This window comes from Zingiber officinale, chromosome 4A (assembly GCF_018446385.1).
Source record: "Zingiber officinale cultivar Zhangliang chromosome 4A, Zo_v1.1, whole genome shotgun sequence".
Taxonomy (NCBI): domain Eukaryota; kingdom Viridiplantae; phylum Streptophyta; class Magnoliopsida; order Zingiberales; family Zingiberaceae; genus Zingiber; species Zingiber officinale.
Window position 1 is genome coordinate 161,536,916 of NC_055992.1, and position 22,525 is coordinate 161,559,440.

General features: G+C 35.1%; 1 protein-coding gene across 1 annotated transcript; it reads right to left on the minus strand.

The window, feature by feature from the left end:
* Positions 1-4,556: 4,556 nt before the first annotated feature.
* Positions 4,557-21,056, minus strand: LOC121972055 (prolyl 4-hydroxylase 1-like). Its single transcript, XM_042523652.1, has 12 exons — positions 20,607-21,056; positions 15,061-15,108; positions 14,212-14,264; positions 11,816-11,881; positions 10,507-10,581; positions 9,256-9,330; positions 6,086-6,156; positions 5,953-6,004; positions 5,765-5,851; positions 5,289-5,381; positions 5,058-5,151; positions 4,557-4,907 (listed from the first exon to the last, which is right to left on the minus strand). The coding sequence occupies exons 1-12, from the start codon at positions 20,665-20,667 to the stop codon at positions 4,831-4,833; spliced, it is 852 nt and encodes a 283-aa protein (XP_042379586.1). The 5' UTR covers positions 20,668-21,056; the 3' UTR covers positions 4,557-4,830.
* Between the last annotated feature and the right edge of the window lie 1,469 nt (positions 21,057-22,525).

Genomic DNA, 22,525 nt, shown 5'->3' on the forward strand with positions numbered 1-22,525 from the left:
GCACTGTAACAAAAAACGTGAAGAGAAAAAAATGCATGCATAATTTTAATTTATTTTTTTCTCTTCACGTTTTTTGTTACAGTGCTTGATCAAAAGTACTGTTTATGCCTTTTTTTCGCATGAATCGATTCAAGGATACTTGAATCGATTCAGTTGATGGTTTTTTTTTCTTTCCAGTGCTTCGTAAGAAACACTGTTCATTCTAAATGGAGGGTATTGACTTTGAAGAGACATTCTCCCCAGTTGTAAAGTTTGTGTCAATACGTGTCATCCTAGCTATAGTAGCACACTATGACATGGAATTACATCAGATGGATGTAAAAACGGCTTTCCTTAATGGTAATCTTGACGAAGAAATCTATATGGTACAACCAGAAGGTTATGTTGCTGAAGGCCAAGAGAAAAGAGTATGTAGACTTCGGAAATCTATATATGGGCTAAAGCAAGCGTCAAGACAATGGAACATAAGATTTAATGAAGTAATATTATCTTATGGTTTCGAAATGATCAATGAGGATCATTGTGTTTACCTAAGGAAGGAAAAAGGAAAGCTTGTCATTTTATCATTATATGTTGATGATATGCTAATAGCTGGAAGTGACATAAAGTGTGTGATAGAAGTCAAAAGTTGGCTTTCATCACAATTTGACATAATAGATATGGGAGAAGCAGAGTACATCTTAGGAGTGAAGATCGTTAGAGACCGATCAAAGAGGCTTTTGGGTTTGTCTCAAGAAGCTTATATCACTAAGATGCTACAACACTTCAATATGTCAGATTGCAACATTGAACAGACGCCTATTGCGAAAGGTACTGTCTTGAGCAAAAGTATGTATCCCAAGACTCCTGAGGAAATAGCCGAAATGAAGAAGAAACCATATGCCAGTGCTATTGGTAGTTTGATGTACACTATGTTGTGTACTCGTCCCGATATAAGCTATGCTGTTGGCTTAGTTAGTCGTTTCCAGTCAAACCCAGGATCGAGACACTGGAAAGCGGTGAAGAGGATATTCAGATATCTTAAAGGAACAGCTGATTATTACCTCTGTTTCCAAGGATCAGATATGAGCCTAAGTGGCTACTCAGATGCAGATTGGGCTGGGGATCTTGATGACAGAAAATCCACATCTGGCTATGTCTTCTTGCTGAATGATGGCGCCATCTCATGGAACAGCAAGAAGCAGGCTTGTGTAGCCTTGTCGACAATGGAAGCTGAGTATGTGGCTTGTGCAGCGGCTGTGCAAGAGGTTGTCTGGCTAAGAAGGTTCCTGAAGCATCTGAGGAGTGGGAGTCCTGTTACTGTGTACTGTGACAGTCAAGCTGCGATAGCATTTTCCAAGGATCCCAAATATCACAGCAAAGGCAAGCATATAGAAATTAAGTATAATTTTGTAAGGGATATTGTTGACAAGAAAAAGATTATTCTTGAGTACATCCCTACACGGAATATGCTTACTGATCCTTTTACTAAGTCATTGACTAAAGAGTCATTTCATGGTCATATGAAGTCTTTGGGACTTCGGAGAATGTAACAATTGTACAGACATTTTGATAAATAAAAAATTCCATGATCTATTCAGTGTATATGTCTTGGTTACATTCGAATAAAAGTCTCGATAAGCATGTTGGCAGATTGGGATTGGTCCACTCACAAGGACAATCATCTCTATTTGTTAAGTACGAATAGAGGTAAGATCGTTGCTTATGGGACAGCTTTTGTAGCTGTGAATAGAGACATACCCATAAGTTAAGGTCGCTTTGATATTTGGGTCAAGATGAGATCATTTGTGTAATGATTGGAGTAAATGCACCCACCATTTACTGAATCTGCTTGAAGCCAGATTAGAATTCATATGTTGAATTCAGGATTAGACATTGGGAATGTCTAGATCGAAATCTGTACGATGTTAAATTTGGGAAAAACATGCGCTCTTTTTGGTAAAGAGAATAACATCGTAGCATGTGATTCATACCACATGTGTTATGGCGACAAGAAGGGTTGTAGGAGAATGGATCCCTGCTTCTCTACTATGTGAGACCCTTGAGATTATAAGTTAATCTCGATTTTACCCTAAGTGACTATTTAGCTGTCTACTTGAAGTTCTGATCAGTGTCTGCTATTTTAGCATGTTTCCTATTGACTATGGATAATTCGGTCTATGGAGCATAACTAGGAAAGCAACTGATTAGAGTGAATGGATTCTAGCTAAAAAGGAAGATTAAGATTGATTTACATCTACGACATTTATTCACTGGTACCGGTTACATTTTTAGTTCAGTACATAAAATGTAATTGTGAATAATTTGTTTGATTGGAGGTGTTGAACATGCTCTTGACATATGGTCAATATGAGGGATTAGAGATGTTCATGATGATGTAAATAATTTAATCTGGGGTAAAGGCAAGCCATTTATGTCTATGATTTGTTCTATGGACATTTATGTCTCTGATTTGTTCTATGGAGCAGCTAAGTAAGGTGTGACAATCTTCTTAGCAATTGAATGCTCACTGTGCTTGCTGTCGCACGAATCATTTTCCCTAATGTATGGAATGGATGTTCTGATCTGGTTTTTGTGACTAGATTCTCATAAAGTCTGTGTGACTTATTTGGTCTTTGTGACTAAATTTTGCTCTGGTCTTCGTGACTTGATCCTCACAAAGTCTTCGTGACTTATTTGGTCTTTGTGACTAAATTTTACTCTGGTCTTCGTGACTTAATCCTCACAAAGTCTTCATGACTTATTTGGTCTTTGTGACTAATTTCGCTCCGGTCTTCGTGACTTGATCACCTTGTAGTCTATGTGACTAACATGATCTATGTGACCATATGGATTGACTTGGACGAGTGGGAGATGTTAGACGTTGCATCAGTTGCAACGTCTTCCTCCATTTAAAGCTGTCATCAAGGCATCGGTTGGTAACCGATGTCTTGCTTGATATAAATGGTGGCGTCCAAGGCAATCTGAAGATGGTGTGCGTTCGAGGTGAGCAGAGGATAGCTTCTGACGATCAGAGGTGTGCAGAAGAGCAGTGGATGTGATCGTGTGAGCAAAGGGAGAACATCCGTAGGGACGGGATTTGGTTTGTGGAAGAGTTCGAGAAGGTTCCGTGTGGTGATCTTCTCGGCGACAGCAGCAGCGACGTCTCCGGCGGTTCATCGGCGACTTCATCGACCGGCGTCTTCGGTTGCGGTTCTTCGGGAGATCAATGTGAGTGTTTATGGTTTCTGCATTATTATTTTAATTACTTCGTTTAAGTTTTCATGCTCTCAAAACTACCAACACTGACCACCAGTTTTGTTGTTTTCCTAGTTCAGTCCTTCGATTTGATCCAGAATTCCTCAAATGCACTGCAGAGTAAGTCATGTACTGTCGCATTAAGTGGAATGAATGGGAGGAGCCTTTGCCATTGGCGTTTATGGCATCGCATTCGCAGGGCTTTCATAGATCCCACATGGAATGGGGATCTTCCCTGATCTTAGAAGATAGATAGATAGATAGACAGACATGAAATCTCAAGTAGCGAAGGGAACTGTCAACTGTACCTCCTCTATGTTGACACTCAGATCACCTTGCTTAGCTACTCTACCTTGCTGCGGTACTGTCCAAACATCAATGGAGGTATGTGAACTTAATAGTTTCATCATCGACTTCGAATCTCTTGACGAGTCTTTGCAGGATGTGGTGGTGAAGAGGCAGAGCATTCCACCCTTCGGCAACTGGGACTAGTGCAGCAATCTCCCCATCACTCAGTACTTCGAGTCGGCTGCGCAGGCTGGCCTGGGCTGGTCCGAGGGTGCCAATTCCATGGCGAGGCAACAGCTGGTGATGATCTCTTCAAGTTGCCACCTCTGAGAGCTTCTTGTGGAGGGAGGGTAAGGAACTGCAGATCTCTCTTCAGTTAGCTCTGTACCTCCAACTCGAGCTCGATTTTGAGCTTGACAATTTTAACGAGCCGAGCTCGAGCTTAAGAATATTTGGCTCGTGAGCTCGCGAACATGTTCATTTGTAGGCTCACGAGCCAAAAAAACGAACCTTAAATCGAGCAAAAAAATAAACTCTAAAACAAATCAAAAAACGAGTTCAAAAACGAACCTTAAAACAAACTTTAAAACGAGCCAAAAAAAAACGAACTCTAAATGAGCCCGAAAACGAGCCCAAGCTCGATTAACAAATTAGGCTCGTTAACTATGATAATCAAGCTAATAACAAGCCGAGATCGAACTATTCACGAGCTTGATAATAAGGAACTGCAGATCTCTCTTCAGTTAGCTCTGTACCTCCAGGAACCTGAAGTTCCGTCCTGTGTGTCGTTTCTTGTTGATGGAGAGGAAAGCTCTAGTTTTGAGGAGCTCTCCTTGTAGACTAGTAAACTGACGGAGAGGAGTTGACTTACTCTCTCTGTAGAGCAATTTTTCGATCCAAAACTCATTTGTCCTAAACAGCTCCAAGTGTTGGTCAACAAAGATGAGGGCCCTATGGTATTTTTCTCTCTTCTTTTTCTCACCAAAGACAAGAGAACAAGTCAAACAAGAAGTCTTGACAACACAATTATATATGCTTTGGAAAGTATGACATATTTAAATCATCAATCAAATGATTTAATAATCTATTGAATATATAATAATATTAAAAAAAAACAAATTATATATACTTCGTATTCTTTCTTTTTCCGTAGAGGAGTTACCTAGCTAGCTATTGGGTGATGTCCTGTTATTTGAGTGGAAGAAGGCCAGGCAATGACTAAAGTTGCTATTATATTGTTGACTCATGGTGGATCTTTCATCAGATATTGAGTTTAAGCAAAGAGTTGCTCGACGTTGAGCACTACTAATTTGCCGTAGAGGATCGTTTGAATGCATCAGAAGTCCATGGCTTCATGGTATTCCAAAAGCCCCTCGCACTTCCTGTCATGTAACAATGTAACATTATACAAGTTCAATAATCAGCATCAATTTTGTTGATGTATCATGTATGTATGCCCACATGAACATTTTCAGTTCCTACAACTCAACAAGGTACGTTTTATGTTCATTATGGTCTGACGAAGAACGTACCCTGTCTCATCCAGCTCGTGGCTGTCCACTTCTCCCCTTTAAGAACGGGGCAGCCTGAATGAAGGCTCTTTGGGTCTACTTTCCCGTTGAGCCCCTACAATTAGAAGAAAAAAAAAAAAGTAAGGCACCCATGTCTCTTCTGCAGAGTTCATGCTATTGTAGCAACGAGATAAAAGGATAGATTGCATTGACAAGTAGATCATGTCATGAAAGACGAGTGAGAAGGTGGACCATGTTCCAGAAAAGAAGTGCATCTCCCTTGTTTGGTTTGACACACAGTCCCTGCACAGTCACACCTCCACAGCTGCAGTTGCCAGATCCTGCCTGAAGAGGAAAATTTTTGAAAAAGAAAAGGAATCATCAGCAGATTGATGCATGAGCTAGGAGGAGATTAGATCATAACTGAAGCTCCCAGCAAAGACTTTTCAAAGGTCACAGTGTTTAAGTTTCATGAAAACAGTAGTAGTTTGAGATCCAGAACTAAATGGTGGATTAGATGGGTCGACAGTCTTGGAACTAGCCTAGTTCAAGGTCTAAATTTAGATTGAGAACTTGTTGAAAGCAAGAAGATGGATCTAAATTGGTTTCCTAGAAGTGGAAAATTTTGGTTAACATTAGTTTGGTTTCAGTGTGTAAGAGAATTTATTTTTTACAGAAAAATATTCTCCAAACAGAAACATGATGAGAGATAATTCATCACAACTAACCAATGGAAAGTATGTTTCGCCCCCTTCTACCACATTACTTAAATACATAAGCATCGTTGCTACACGTTGGCCTCCCTTCCCTAGTGTCTGCATTGAGGATTTGGAATGCAACAGTAATCCTTGGAGAAATTAAGGAATTGACATGTAGATTATTATTATTTTCTTTTTTGACAAAAAAAAATACTTACATCTTCGGGCAGATAATCATGATGTATCAAGTAATACTCGGTGGGTCGGTACCTGTGCAACAGAGCATTCCTGATTATTATTTATCCATGAATATCCAATCCATTCTACAAGAATATTTTGAATTACTGTTACCTAATTACATAAAGCGGCTCTGCATTTTCTTGTGGGACTTGAGTGAATATAGCAATCCGCTTTTCAACAGCCTTTCAGTACCCAAAATATCAAAGGTAAGTTAAGGATAAGTCAGATCTCGAATCAAAGTTGAACTACATAAAGAGGCAAAGAAAATTGGGCAAAAATTAAAAAGGCACCCCTTTTTTAACGAATCATCAAAGGGGCATCTTATGTTGATTTATTATCAAAAGTGTGCCCCACCCCATATAAATGACACAACTATCCTCCACTGTAAAGTAGTAGTTTATTCTCATTATTATCTCTCTCATATTTTTTCCCGCCTAACTCGGCGTGTTGTAGCAGCTACAGTTCCGAAATTGCTATAACATGGGGAAAAAAATTGAAGACTAAAATTGTTCGGAAAATTTAAACGATATTTTTTCTAGCCTGAAACCTTACCGTTACAAGTTTCATCCCATAACAAGTTGTACATATCTGAACGATTTTCGATATGATATATTTTGCGTCTCGTGATTCAACCCGAGTAAAAAATTATGACCTTTCTAAGTTTAAGGTTTAACATTTATCTTGTAGCAACTATGACTTTGTAAGAGCTACGAAATCATAGCTGCTGCAACGTGAATGTTAAATCCTAAATTTTGAGAGATCATAACTTTTGACTCAAATTGAACTATAGGACGCACAATATATCAAATCGAAGCTCGTTCTGAGATATTCGATTTGACATATTATGCGTCCCATGATTCAACCCAAATCAAAAGTTATGACCTCTCAAAATTATAACTTGTAATTGCAGCAGCTACGGTTTCATAGTTGCTACAACGTGTATAATGGATAAACTATGAGAGAACATAATTTTTTTACTTAAATTGAACCACGAGACGCCCAACATATCAAATCAGAGATCTCTAAATGAACTTCAATTTGATATATTGTGCATCTTGTGGTTCAACTTGAATCAAAAGTTATGATCTCTTAAAGTTAAACTTGTAGTTGTAGCAACTACGATTTCATAGCTGCTACAACTGCATTGCCACACAGTTGTTGCAGTTACGATTTCCTAACTGGTACAATGTATATGCTGGGCAAACTTTAAGAGGTCCAAACTTTTGATTCATGTTGAACCACCGGACGCGCATGTCAAATTGAAGATCTTTAAACGAATTTCGATTTGATATATTGTGTGTCCCGTAGTTCAACCTAAATAAAGAGTTATAACCTGTTAAAGTTTAAGATTTAACACAACTTTTTTATTCAAGTTGAACTACAGGACACATAATATATCAAATCGAAATTTGTTCAGATATCTACAACTTATTATGGGGTGGAACCTATAACAATCAGGTTTCAAAGTAAAAAAAAACATAGTTTAAATTTTTTTCAGAAGCTCTGAACAATTTCAGTCTTAATTTTTTTTCCATGTTGTAGCAGCTATGAAACCGTAGCTGCTACAACTATGTGGCAGCTCAATTATAGCAGGTACGATACCATAGCTGCTATAATAAGTTCGTAGTTGCATAACACGCTGATTTAGGCATGAAAAAAAATAGGAGAGATAATAAAGGGAATAAACTTTACAACTTTACAACTTTTACAGTGAAGGACAATTGTGTTGTTTTACATGGGGTGAGACACACTTTTGATAATAAATCAAAAGAAGGGTACCCTTTTAATTTTTGCCCAAGAAAATTTGTACATCTATGAATTTTTTATGTATGTCAATCAGCATATTGTCGAAGAAGTAAACACAAATTACTGAGGAGCACCTCCACGGGGTAAAGTGACATCAAAAAACTCTAACACTTGCATAAGCTTCCACTACAATAATTAATTAATTAGTTATAAGAGTAATTTGAGATTGCTTCTATCTTGGGTCATGCAATTGCAAGTGCCAACATTATTGAATTCTCATTTCTGACCATGCAAACACATCCTGCATTATAGAAATGTTTATAATCATGCCCCTACACCCTTTGCTTCAGTTCATTCGGCTGTGTAAACATAAGTCGTGTCAATTCTACTTTTAGCTTTAGATGGTTTGTAACTTCCATAGATGAATTTTCTCGAATAACATGGTGGTTTTTAACAAAAGAGTGTCGCTAACTTTGTCTATCTTTTCTTCTTTCAGCATTGAAAAACAAGTTTGGCACCATAATCAAGGTTCTACACAATGACACTAATAAAGCATATTCTCTCACTCTTTACAATCATTCCTATCAACATGAAATTCTTCATAAGTTTTCATCTTATATTTTAATAATTATATTTTACACATATATAATATAACTATATGCTTTCATTATATATAACTATATGTAATTGATTGTATACAATTAATTAATAGTATTTATAATTAATATTGTATAATTAAGTAGATCTATAATATATAATTAATAAATACCATATAATTCATTAATGGAACTAGTATAACATGTAAGTAAATGCAACTAATATATATATATATATATATATATGCAATAACTAACTATTAAAGCAAATAACTTTTTTATTCGTATGCATTTATACCGGGAAGTAAATAAGTATCAAACCTATACTGACACAACATGACACAACATCAAAACTATATCATTCTAATCAAAGACCAATCTACTACTCAAACCTTCATCTGTAATAGGAAAGTTGGTATTATTTTTATTGTCCCCTCGGGGCGGTGCGATGGTTAAGACATGGGGTGTTGCCACATGAGGTCTTGGGGTCGAAACTCGGCGTGACCGAGCATAACCTCCCCTATGTCTTAGCCATTTACACTAATGGCTAGTAGCCACCCGTGATTTACCTCCTCCGTGTTGGCCTAGGGACGGGTTGGCGGGGGCGCTGGGGGCGAGCGAATCGCCTTTTTGCCACATGTAATAGGAAAGTTGGGTGTATTTGTAATATTCTATATTCCTTAATAACATCTATAGGTAAGTGAGTCTATCTAGAGGGTTGTGTGATGAATAATTCCCTATAACAAAATTCAATCAAGTTAGAAAGAGCTTTCGGATCATATTCCGGTCAATATGAATACCCCATCACACTATTAGTGAAATAATCAAGCATCTATGAGTTAGAATTACCAGCACATATTCAATAGGAAGAGGAATTGTATTTCTAAGGACCGATAGTCCTAAAACTAAAAGACGAAAAAAATTCCAAGTAATACCAACCTGAATCATTGAGAATTTTGTTTGTCCAAGTGTTAGAAAGGTACCATAACTTGTTCGAATATCACTTGTAACTGCCTAAAGCAACAAGAATGAGGTAAGAAACATGGAACAATTTCTCAAGACAAATTCACAGGAGCAGAATAAATGGTTGATAGTTTTCTCTTTTAAAAAATAAATATTTGATAGGATTTCAACAGCACAGCCTAAACAGAAATAAATGACACATTGACATTAACATTTGATAGGTTTTCAACAACACAACCTAAACAGATATAAACGACACATTGACATAGGAAGTCTTATTTTATGGCTTCTTATTTTCATAAATTTGTTTATTAGAAAATAGACCTAATAAAAAAGGCCTCAGACATTGTACACAAAATAAATCAATAAACAATGTTCAAGTCAACCTACTAAAAAAATAATCCTGATAAAGAACAGGAGAAATGGGAAAAATTGCATATGTAACTCTTACACTAAATAATATTAAAAAATCTCTATTACCAAGACTCGGTTATAAAAATCCAATACATGTATTGATGTGTGGCAAACATGGATGTTTTTTAAAAAAATTTGCACACAATCAATAAAGTGTTAGAATTTGGCTAAGAGCATTGTATGAAGGAGGCAAATGAATAAAGGGGGCAAATGAAGAATCCAAGGATGGTAAAACATAGATCCTTCCATCCTAGCCAGTATGAATTAGAAAAAATTAAAATAAGATTACATCAGTATTTGGAAGAAAACAAACAGAAAGTCATGCTACTTATTGTTAGACACCCATATACATATAAAATTAGTGACTTCAACTGAAAAAAATGTCGTGGGTAAAATGTTGTTAAAATAAAATTGACAAGACCAGCAAGCGTGTTTATAGTCATTGACCTATCAGCACTTCCACACATTTATAGTCATGACCTATCAGCACTTGCACTTTCCGGAGAATATGGTGCTGATATTATCAAGTTGTTTCTCATTCAAGAAGTAATAAGACACACACACACACACACACACACACATTTTTATATATGTACATGTGTATATATTTGTATAATTCAAGTCAGATCTAGAAGTTAAACCACCTCTGCAGATAACCTATCCTCAAATGTTAAAACAGTATGATGAATGATGCAAAAGAATCAAATAGTAAATACAATAGCAGATAGTGTTAGAATAAAACAGCATAAAGTAAATTAAATAAAGGCTAAGAAGGTCCTGTTTCATGTATATTTTATGAGAATGAAAACTTACCTTCCCTGTTTTAGTATCATGCACTTGAGAAGCTTGGAGATGAGGCTCAGCAATTGTTTTAAGATAATCACATTCCTGTAAGAGTAACAACACAGCTCTGAGAAATGTATGACAACCTTCAAGTCAATTCAATCAGACTTGCAATATCCATTTCTGTATTGACCGAAAATCATAAGAGCATCCCTAATTGACCATATCATCCAAATTCAAAAGGATGCCCCTCTTTCAAAAGTTATCAAAAGAGTACTTGCCCATAATTTAATTCCCGAACTAACTAGCCTTGCGTCCTCCACCTTGGAGCAACTTTGGTTAAAGTTGCATTACCTTAAAGCAGCCTTGATCAAAACTAGTGCAACTTTGGTCAAAATTGTACCACTGTTTTTTTGTTTGTTTTTTTTTCTTTCTATTTTTTTTTTTTTTTGATACACTAATTAGAAGAGAAAACAAGGAAAAAGAAGGAAAAGGAAACAAAAACTAAAAAACTAAAAAATAAAAACCAACGTATATAATATCTAAAATTTCATCTCCATTCTTGACTAAAGAAATAACCTCAACAACACAAATCTCTTTCTTATCTATAAACACAATATCTTACCTACCCACCTGGAGCAACTTTGACCAAAGCTACACCATGTTGGAGCAGCTTTGCCAAAGCCGCTCCAAGATGAAGCACACAGGAGTATTTTGGGCATCAATTTATGGGTGAGGCGTTGTCTTGATAATTTATGAAAGAAAGACACTCTTTTGACGATAAGAATAATTAGGGGTGCCCTTTTAATTTTTTGCCTTTCTACCTTACATAAAAAAAAAATAATGGCAAAGTCCTATTTAAGTTGGGAAGCAATGAGAGACCAACCATTCAAGGTGTACACAAAAACCTTATAATAAAAGAATTTACATAAAAAATATTGGATGCATATAATATTTGTTAAAATTTATAAGCAAAATGCAGAAATGCATAAAGAAATGAAGAGGTGGAAATATAGAAGATATGTTTTCCTCCCAGATCTAATACTGTTATTTTATTTTCAAGAATATAGCACAAGGGATGGACAAACACAGTGGATAAATACCAACTTCTGAAATTAGTGAACCAAGTTGATTATGATTACAGGAACTTGGTAACTTTGGCAAGGACAAAGATCAAAAGAAAAAAAAATTCTAACACCAGCAATGCACACCATACATGCTATGCCCCATCCCATTTCCGTCCCCTAAAAGAAAAGAAAATCTAAAATTTAAATATACACAAAAGATGAAATAAAACATTATTGAGAAAAAAAGCATCCTTGGAAGGGAAATGTGATACCTCCATGGTTAAGAAATTACGAAAAAGAATAATCCGTGGTGACCAGCTGAGAATTTCAGGTTTTACCTAAATAAACAAATAAGAATATCAATGTAATTTAATAGGTATTACAAACAAGACCATAAGAAGAACTATGGCCCAAATTTAGCTCTAATTGAGACAATTGGCACACATCTGATAATAAGAAAGCATTTTGGGCTAGCTGCACCAAGTGGCTAAATGCTCAGACCTAAATAACCTTTAAGATTGGAAAAATGTATAAAACTCAAGATGATGGAGCTGTCAAAAAGACAATTTCAGTTGTTAAAAATTGGAGAACAAGTTAGCCAATTGCTTAGACATGTTAAAATTACCACAAGCTTTCAAAAAATATAGATTGTCCAACACCCACAGATTGCCAGTAACTTAGAAAATTGTTTGTCATAGCCAATCATTCCTTATAAGTGTAGAAGCATGTTGCAACTCCATGAGTAAGTTAGGGTTTCTTAACCAAGCAAACACTAAGATCTATTGTTAAATTCTTTTATTCATCACCTAACACCTCTTAGCTTAGGTAGTTGAGCATGAAAAATAAACTACAAGATCCAAATGAAGAAAATTGTTTAATATATCATATCGTGACATTTCCTTCTATTGTTGATTTTTTTTCATATTATCTTAAATAGATAGTTCTAACTAGTGGTTATTTTTCAACATTCCATACCATACAGTTCAATGTGGTCTCATTCAATGTTGGAGGGTAGATGAACTACACAACTTTAGATAGTCTGCATATACTCCACTTGTATCAAATGAGAGAGGCATGGTAGTGTTGGCTCTGCATGTTGAATTGGAGTGAAGGCCCTACTCCATTCCAAAATTACTAGTGATTTAGGATGACGACAAAAGAATAGTCCATAATCGCAAATTGATTCCAACTATAAAGACTTAACATGCCCAGCATTATCACAATTATTATTATTATTATTATTATTATCATTATTATTATTGAGATTATGTACCATATTCACTATTACTATATTAATCGTTATATCTTCCATATATTGTCTATGTATTTTGTATAAATAAGCATGTTAATCTACAATCCTGAATCAAAAAAGAAAGTAAATTCTTTTCTTTTTTTCTATTCTCTTTTATGTGCTCTATCAGGGGACTCCCTCTTAATATATAGACATAATCAACCACCATACTTAGCTTTGTAGGACTAATGAATATGGAGTCTCTGAAGTAGTGATCTAATGCTAATATAATGTTGAATTAGGGTGAAGCCCATTCCATCCAAAGATGACTAGCCAGTTGGGATGGGAATACCCTCGTTATGTATAGACAAAATAAACTACTACACTTATATGCGTGAGACTTATTAACAATACAATGTACACATTGGTCTCTTTCTTATACTTTGAATTTTGGAATAAGTGGTTAGTTAATCAAGTATTGGGGGTTTGCTTCCCACCTATGTCAAAATGAATATCTAATCAACTCATGTAATGGGAGATCAAAGTTAATCAAGTCAAATGCCCCACCACACATCAAGAGGGAGGCTTAACAATATAAAGATATAAAGTGGTCAATTTCTTAAAAGCTTGAGATTTTTGGGATAATGGTTAGTCAATCAATTTTAGTAGGACTAATGGTTGCAATACCTTCAATCAAAAGATGACTAACTCAATCGAAGGACTGCATGTTTGAGATGACCCATTAAGAAAAACTAGTTTACAGGAGGATAATTTGAATCTTTTAACGACTCTTGGGGCAATGACTAGAACTTGTATGCCCTAGCTATCCTGCTATATGAATCTTATCCATCATTGAGTTTTAATTATGATTATATCATCAACAATACTCAAATAATTTGGTCGTTTTTAGATAAATTAAATATGGCTATCTCCAGTCTCTCACTCAATCCCTCGCAACTTTCAGCTAATTCATTCTTCAAGTGAAAGCAAGCAGACAGACAAATATCCATGTTAATTTTGTAGGCCTGAACAGAATTTTCACTTCTAATATTCAATTATGGAAAACCAAGTCATTGTCCAGTTAGCTTCACAGACCTGGATGAACCCCATGACAGTGTGCATTATAGGAAATAAATTGGATGCTAAAACTTGAAATCAATCTAGTCCATTAAAGATCTAAACAAGAACCAACTATGTTCTTCGGCTTTTTATCATCTGCTCTACACAAGGTGAAGGTCATTTTTGCAAGAAACTAAAGTCATTAAAAGTACTCGCAAGTCAGGAAAAACACACCATCATCATCATATTTGTCCCAATTATTTTTTCCCAAAAATTTGGGGTTGGCTAGATGATGTTAACAAAAATTATTTTATAAAAGTAAACAACAAGAAAAGGTGAATAAGTATTTCATCATTTTGAAAGGAAACTAAAGCATACCAGACCAAGATGAAGGAAAGCAGATTGTTTATTGGGCACCCAGGGAGAAGGGCCTAGGACAAAGAGTTTGTTAAGAAAGATTGGAACTTTGCTAATAGTATATGATACTAAATCAATAAAAGCTTCAACTCATTGAAAAACGAAGATCATTTTGCAAAATTCTTTCACTTACTAGGATTTTGCATTCCTCTAATTTATGTATGTGAAGGTGGACACAAATTCTTAGATATTACCTAGACTATATATATCAATAATTATGTGACTTTGAAAAAACATTTGAATGAAAATAACATGAAACCTTAATGTAACAGTGACCAACACTTTTCATCTAAAAAAAATTTTTTTGAAAAGCACGCAACAGTGGAAAAATCATCATTGAGAAAAAAAACAAGATTGACTAAGATACAAATACGGAAATAGTTTGAAGTTAATGTACATGGTAAAGACAAGTTAGACAACTACTACCACGCATATCACATCATTCTTCCTTAGCTAAATATGTCATCTTATCTAGTAATTGAAATCTAACATAATTAGGAAGCGTGTGAAACACCCTAAGTTATCACTCTAGAACAAAACTTGGATACTGGAAAGCTGTATAACAAAATATATAGTTGCAGTAGAAGAGAAACTTGGTTTGTGTTAGCTTTAAAAACTAGCATAAACTTCATGGACGTGTTAAGAAATTACATGGTTATCTTACTAAAGTCACACAAAATAATTCTACCTGAGAGATTAGGGAGTATTTAAACTAAGAGTTTTTTAATACAACAAAGGATGCTCCCTGAGAACTTCAATTAAAGCATCAAGAGTAGATTAACTGCAAGCCCATTCAAGAAGAAATTATACCAGATGACTTTTCCAAATTCCAGAATTGTAACAACTGGAGGAAAGCACCTGCAGGCATTACAAGGATGAAATCACTTAAAGATTGAATCATGCAAATTAAGAAGATCGAAAACAGCTATTCTATTGTCTTAACGTTACAGAACAATAAGATCATTTGTTGCTTGAGACAAAGTAATTGTTTTAGGAACCCCAAGAACAGAGTGAAACTCCTTTGAGTGCTTACATGAAGAGTGTCTCCCCAATCAAAATCATTGAGGAAAAGGGGAAAGAAATAAATGTCCATTTAACATAATCATAACTCATATATGGATAATTATAATATTAATTAATTACAGAATCTATATATAATTATTTGTTACAGTATTAATTAATTAAAGTACTAAAAAGTAAAAACTAATTCTTGAAATTGGTTAATTGATAAACTTATCAAGAATTTACTGATTACAATAAATTAAATATATTAATTGATTAAAATAACTTAATTTTATTGTTTGATTAAAATTGATTAATCAATTAATTAACAATTGATAAAACCCTAATTTAACCCATGGTTAAAATGAAATTTACTCAAAATCCAGGATTGAAATTAAATTTACTGTAAAATTTGAGGTTCAACTAAAACTTACCCTAAACTAAAATCCAGAGATAAAATAAAATTTAGCCTAAAATCCAGGTTAATGAAATTTGTACTAAAATCAAAGGGTAAAGTGAAATTCATTCTAAGATATAAGGTTAAAATGAAATGTACCCAAACATTAGTCAATTTATCGATGAGGAAGAGATAAAAAAATAGAAACATGTACTTCTTTGCTGAAGCCTTTGTGGTGATTTTGACTCATGATTGCAAATTTTGACTCTAATGACGAGGCAAAAAACCCCTCTTATAAATTTACCTCACAACTCCGTGACTAATATCACTTGATTCCTCCTTTGGATTTTTGTCAAGTACCTCCCTCCTCCATCCAACTCCTTGATTCTTTTTTGTTGTTGGTATGCTTTCATTCCTAATTTCATCTCAATTTATAATGTGTCTTCTTCCTCTCCTTTCCCTCTGCATGACCAACTAAATCGTTTGAAGACTCATGGGATAAACTATAATTGATTCATCCAGTCATCCTTTGTATTGACTAAGACTAATTTGTACTACCTAATCCTTCTCGCCATGGGCAACACTATTTCGACGCAAATGGAGTATGACATTTCACTTGAATCACCTTGTTTTGTGTTTCATCCAAGGAACAAAATGATAAATTCAATCTATGTCACCTAGAACGACGAAATTCAAACATTCGTTAAAACAATTAAAACATGCCTTATGTTTTTATATATATAAATATAAAGAAATAAGATCATGATAGAACTTTGGACAAATTAATGAATCAGTTCATTTATGAATTGTTCATGAATTTTATTCATAAACATTAATGAAACGAACTGAACACACAAGTGTTCAAATGTGTTTGATTAGTTTCTTTTTTAAAAGGACTATCAAGCTCGTTCATGAAAGCTTATCACTAATTCATCAAATTAAGTAGTCCTCTCTACCTCTATATTTCATTGATCAATTTAAAAATTAAAAGTAGGACCCTGATATGAATGATATTTACATTTAGGTTCCTAGTTTCACAAGGAGATAAATTTATGTTAGCTAGAGCCCTAGAGTCAATCATTTGATGATTGTATTATGAACTTGTTGTATCATATTCTATATAAATAAAGGCATTTGGTTTTTGGTTATTATACTTACTTGTATTGGTGCCAAATAAACTAAGTATAATAACGTCCTTGAGTAGAAGGTTCTTACCTATATCAATCGATTGGTTGAATCGATAGTGAGATTATATAGGGAACACTACTCTTAATCATTCCTAGTCGAGTATTAACATTCAGAGACAATGTTAATGCAATAAGACTAGCATGTAGGTCAACTCGATGACTTGATCTCACAAGTCATGGATATAGAGATATCAAGTTGACACATGGGTATGCATTAGAGAATGTATACTGAATGACCCGCCATGAGAAAGTATCATGGATCGTTATATGAGTGTCATATACTTTCTCATGTGGCTATTAGTATGACTATTAGTCCTTGGACCTGAAATCACCATGGTTCCCTACATAAGGAGTTGCATACTTTGGCTTCGTCAAACGTCACCTGTAACTGGGTGGACTATAAAGGCGATTACTGGGTATGTAACAAATTATGCGGAGGGATGTGAGTGATGTAGATGGGATCTATCCCTCCTATATGACGGGAGAGACATCGGTATTCTTGATAGAGTGAGACCACGAAGTGCATGGCCATGCCCAAATGAGCAATATGAGATATTGAGCTCATTTGATTTAGTGAGTCTACTTGGAGTTCAAGATTTAGATTGATTAGAGGATGACACGGTATATGCCTCACATTAATCAATCTAGATGTCTAGGATAGAAGGACACTTGTCATATATTGTGAGGAGTCACAATTAGTAGTCACAAGGTGATGTTGGATCTCAACATTCTTGTAACTTGGGTAGTAATGATGTATTGCTAGATACCGCTCATTACTTATGGTCCTAAATGGGTTTAGGGGCATTGCCAACGTTACAATAACCTATTGGGTCACACACAAAGAACAAGTGGATGGAGATTAGGTTCATATGATGAACCAAGAGGATTAGATTCATGTGATGAATCAAATTGGATTAAGAGTAATGCCAATTGGGCTAATTGAGTTGGACTCAAGTTGATTCATGTGTTCAATGAGTCTAATTTAGATTATGACTCATTGAATCAATTTAATTAAATGAATTAGATTCATTATATTAAATTGGCTTGAATTAAATGGTTGGATTAGATCAACCATGAGAGAGATTAAGTCAAGTTTGACTTGACTTGAGAGGAAGAGGAAGAGTCAAGTTTGACTTGACTATTTGCCACATCATTAGTGATTTAGCATTAGGAGGACTAATGATGATGTGCCACATCATCAAAGTGTGTCACCTCATGGGGGTTACAAATCTATTCTCTTTAATGGCCACATTTAATGAGAATGGGGGTTATCTTTTTGGTTTTGAATGAGAATGAATTTTTCATTCACTCACATTCACATCATCTTCTTCCTAAAGCTCTCTTTTTGCTCCTTCTCTTCTCTTGGTCGTGGGTTTCAAGCAAGGGAGAAGAAAGGAGAGTGAGTCTAATCCAAGAAGAAAGGTTAGTGAAAGTCACATAGAGATTTTTTTTAGAGGAGTGTGTTCTCTTCTTTTCCTTTCTTCTTCTTCCAATCCCATCCGAGAGCATCAAGAAGTGCTAGCACACTTGTGGTGTTCTCTTCTCCATCCTTGTGTGTTAGAGAACACATCTTGTTCGTGTGGATACTTCTAGAGGATTGTCTACGTTGACAATCTTGAGATCCGGCACCGTTTGGACGAGTGGGAACGCGAAGGGCTTCGCTACAAGGGTAATACTCTTATCTACTGTAGATCTAGAGTTTGAAACTCGTACTCGTAAGTTTTTCGAATTTTATTCTTCGCACAGATCCGTTGGCTAGGGAGATTCGGAGTTTCCGCGACGCGAATAGCGGTTTTCGCGGCCCGAAAAATCCAACAATTTAATGTCAAGAATAAACAAGAAACAAGTCAAATGGGATGATCAAAGTATAATGTAGAGCAATAAATTGGCTACATAATATATTATGTTTTGTATTAGAAGTCAAACAAACCAAGTGCATGGATTTATACTTTGATTATCTACTAACTATATGTATTGCTTACAATCCAAGGGTACTAGCATATCAAACGTATGACTATATGTTTACTTTGTGATAGGAAAAGTATATCCTACCTAACATATGAATGTGTTTAGTTTGTAACAAGAAAAATATATCCTTCAATGTATAAGTAACAAGCATGAAGAACTATGGATACAAGTGAACTCTTCCTCATAAGATATTTGTTTTGTTGAAGGGTGGTAATTTAAAGGAGGTACATATCCTAGATTTTCTATACATTATCTTTAAGGTCAAAGTGTGAAAATATCTAGAATGAGTGACTCTATTAGATCATGATGGTGTCTAATAACGATCATTGTATCTTATTCTAAAACTATCTCTAGATCCACACAGGGAAAACTATGAAGTTGTTATTCAAGTTGGGCACTATAGATGAATGAAAGCTCATATTTTCTGTTAAATCTTTTCATAAGTCCACAAAAATTGGACATTTCACAAATATCACCCATCTCATAATTCTTTGATAAGAGAAACATGCTTCCTCAACCCAATATAACCTTTATTAACAATATAGATATATAAATTGGTCTATTTACTAACAACTCAAGCTTTTGGTATACGTTGTAAACCTTTTTTTTTTGGTTTTTTGTAATCCAGGTATCCAGCGATCCACATACCATTACTGCCCAATAGAACTAGCGATCAAATAACAACAACTGATACAAAGAGGCCCCAATAATAACAATAAAATCAAGAACTACCAAGGTGGCGGTCAACTGAGTTTTAGTAAACAATATGCTAGCAATTACATCAATAAGGGTGCTACCTAATTGTAATCCACCTACACTAAACTTCAATGGAGGTAAAAATCAGTGTCAAAATTTGTGATAACTTTGGAAATTGAACCAAAGTTTGCTGGTCACACATCATACCTAAACCCAAACACCCACTGTCCAAATCTCATCCATGTCAACCGGTAACTGGCTCTTCTTCTATAGATTTTTCTTAATATTCACAGGTCATTGGTGCTCTACAGTATCTTTCACGACTTTGGTCAAGTGCAAAGAAAGTTTTTTGCTACCTTAAAGAAACCATCAACCATGTCTTTCTTCAACTAACTCCATCCATGGGCCTCCAAGCTAATTAGCTTACCGTCCAACCCCATTAGTTGGTCCTCCAAGAAAATAACAAACTGTGGTATATTTCTCCACTGGAGCTGAATAAAGAGTTGTAGTCATACAATTGCTAAGCTCAAGGGGTTCAGAACTTGCTATGAGAACTTAGCTTCTGTCTGATTGCTCCACCAACAATTGGTTGTAAATAATATTGGCATAACTTTATCCATGTTAAACTATAGTTTTTCACATCAGTGCATTAAGATTGATTTTCAGTTTATTCGGTCTCAAATTCAAAACAAGTAACTTTGTTCTGTTTCATATGCATTATGTTGATCAACTTACAAATTCCTTCACTAAATCTCTTAGCCGCACAGCACATCAAAATCAGTGTTTAAAGATTGGCCATGTTGACAATATGTCCATTTTACGAAGGCATAATAGAGATAAGAAAAACTTAGCATCAATTTCATTGTCATACTCCCTTTTTAACTTAATTCTCATTTATAAAATTCATGATTCACGATAAGTTCCAATAATTTTGTACCTAACAGAGGTTCACATTGTCGTACAAATTGGAACCTTTCTTCTCTCTACCTTGGCATTCTTTATAAATAGGACCGGAAAGATAGCATACATAGCGATTCTGACCACACTGACCACGATTTCAAAAAACGATAACAGTAGGACAAGGGAAAAGGGAAAAGGAAACGAACCCAGGATCATGCCGACGGTGATGAAGGTGAGGAACAGGATGACACACACGGATCGAACCATCCTCGCAACCACGATCGACCAGCAGAGCAGAATCGCCCACTCTCTCCCTCTCCTCCGCGCATAGATTGGAGAAGAAACGGCGGAAGAGCGCAAGGAGGAGGAAATGATTCATGTTCGGAGTCGAGTAACGCCGACGTTGCTCAGCCGGCGAATGTTTCGGAAAGGGAGTTACGAAGAATTTTTGAACGGCAAATGGGATCGATGGAAGCACTTTTTGGTAAGGAAATGATCAAATTATGCCTATGATCCTATTTCCCATTTCCATAGGCCGCTGCTCGGCGTGCCGGGGTTCTGCCTGCGGAGGGACACGGACAGCGTCGGGGAAGAGGGCGTACGGCACAGGGCAGGGATCCTCTGTTACGCTGGTCAGTCCTAGACCCCTGGTGGGATTTTCTATACCTTACCTATTAAATAGACATGTCTAATTCATCCGACCAAAAAGTTTACAGACCTTCAAAAGAATCTTGCCTCATCTTATTTTTCTATTTCAACTAACAGATATTGGATTCTTTATCATTAGTATTTTTTTAATATTGATTTATTATAATAAAATTATATTAATTAAAATATTTTAACATTAAAATATTAAAATAAAGTCATTAGTAAAATCATTGAATTATTTAAGTCTTTAAAAATCTGAATTATCTGGATTTTTGAGTGTCATCTTTACGATTTCCCTATAAAAAAAATTAATTTAATTTAATATTATATTTATCTTAGTAAAAAAAAACCAAAAGTATATTTTTTAACCTAAAATATTTATAGAAATTTTTTTGATCATAGTATTGTCAATTCTAAGATGTGGGACTAAAAAAAACTATATTTTTTTATATAAAACAACCAAAGAAAATTAATGATAAGAAAAATTCATAATAATATGCCGCAGCTAAGTCTCAAACTCTAGATCACTTAGTGTTTCGCTTGTGAAATTACTAATAAATCTTGGAATTATTTTTAGTATGAATAGAAAAAAGATATTATTTTTAGTATGAATAGAAAAAAGATATTAACGTAAATTTATTTTAGGTTTCAACAAAATTAGTTAGTAAAGAGGGAAGATTTTTAATAAAATAATAAGATTATTAATGAGATGAAAATATTAGAAAGTAAATCACCTATAAATAATAAAGCTTTTTTTTTTAATCAGCTCCCTTTTTCATATTACTACTTATTTTTTTATGTATTAATGACAATTTATTCCTCTTTACAGTTTTACATTTTATTTGTATGTTAATAATTATCATTAATTGATGTTAAACATCATCATTAATTGGTGTGTTAAAGATCACAATTAATATCATTGATTATTTATCTTTAACATATTAAGAGCTAGTACTAGCATACTTAATTCCCCTTCTTTATACAGATGGATTATCTACTTAATGAGATTATTATTAATTAATTAAGGTAAAGCAATGGTGACAAGCTAAGAATTGTCGATCGGGGACCTGAAGAATAAACACTTTGGACGATCGAGCATTATCGGTCAGAAGTAGTCACCCGTGAGTTGACTGACCGGGCTTTGCCGGTCGGGAGTGGCCACTTGAACAAGTGCCTCGGAATAACTATTCGAAAAGACCTGCCCTTACCTTGTCGATCGGGACCTAGGGATTGATAGCTCTAGAAGACTAGGTTTCTCGGTCGGGAGTGGCCACCTAAACGAGTGACTTGGAATAACCGCTCAAGAAGATCAGGTCTTGTCGATCGGGAGTAGTCACCCAAATGAGTGTTGGCTGAACCATGTCCGATCGACGGGATTTGAGCTAGTCATATCCCAACTAAAAAAGTTACCAGCACTAGATGTCTACAAAATGGTAGACATGAGTCTAGACTTTGAGAAACATCCTCTCAATGCAAG

Bases quoted from the DNA above. Each gene is read 5' to 3' on its own strand.
- LOC121972055 (XM_042523652.1), bottom strand. From the start codon at position 20,667: ATGGTTCGATCCGTGTGTGTCATCCTGTTCCTCACCTTCATCACCGTC. The intron at 11,882-14,211 runs GTATGCTTTAGT...TTGTTTATTTAG, and splicing joins CTTTCCTTCATCTTGGTCTG to GTAAAACCTGAAATTCTCAG. The intron at 6,157-9,255 runs GTTGGTATTACT...GGGTACTGAAAG, and splicing joins CAAAATTCTCAATGATTCAG to GCTGTTGAAAAGCGGATTGC.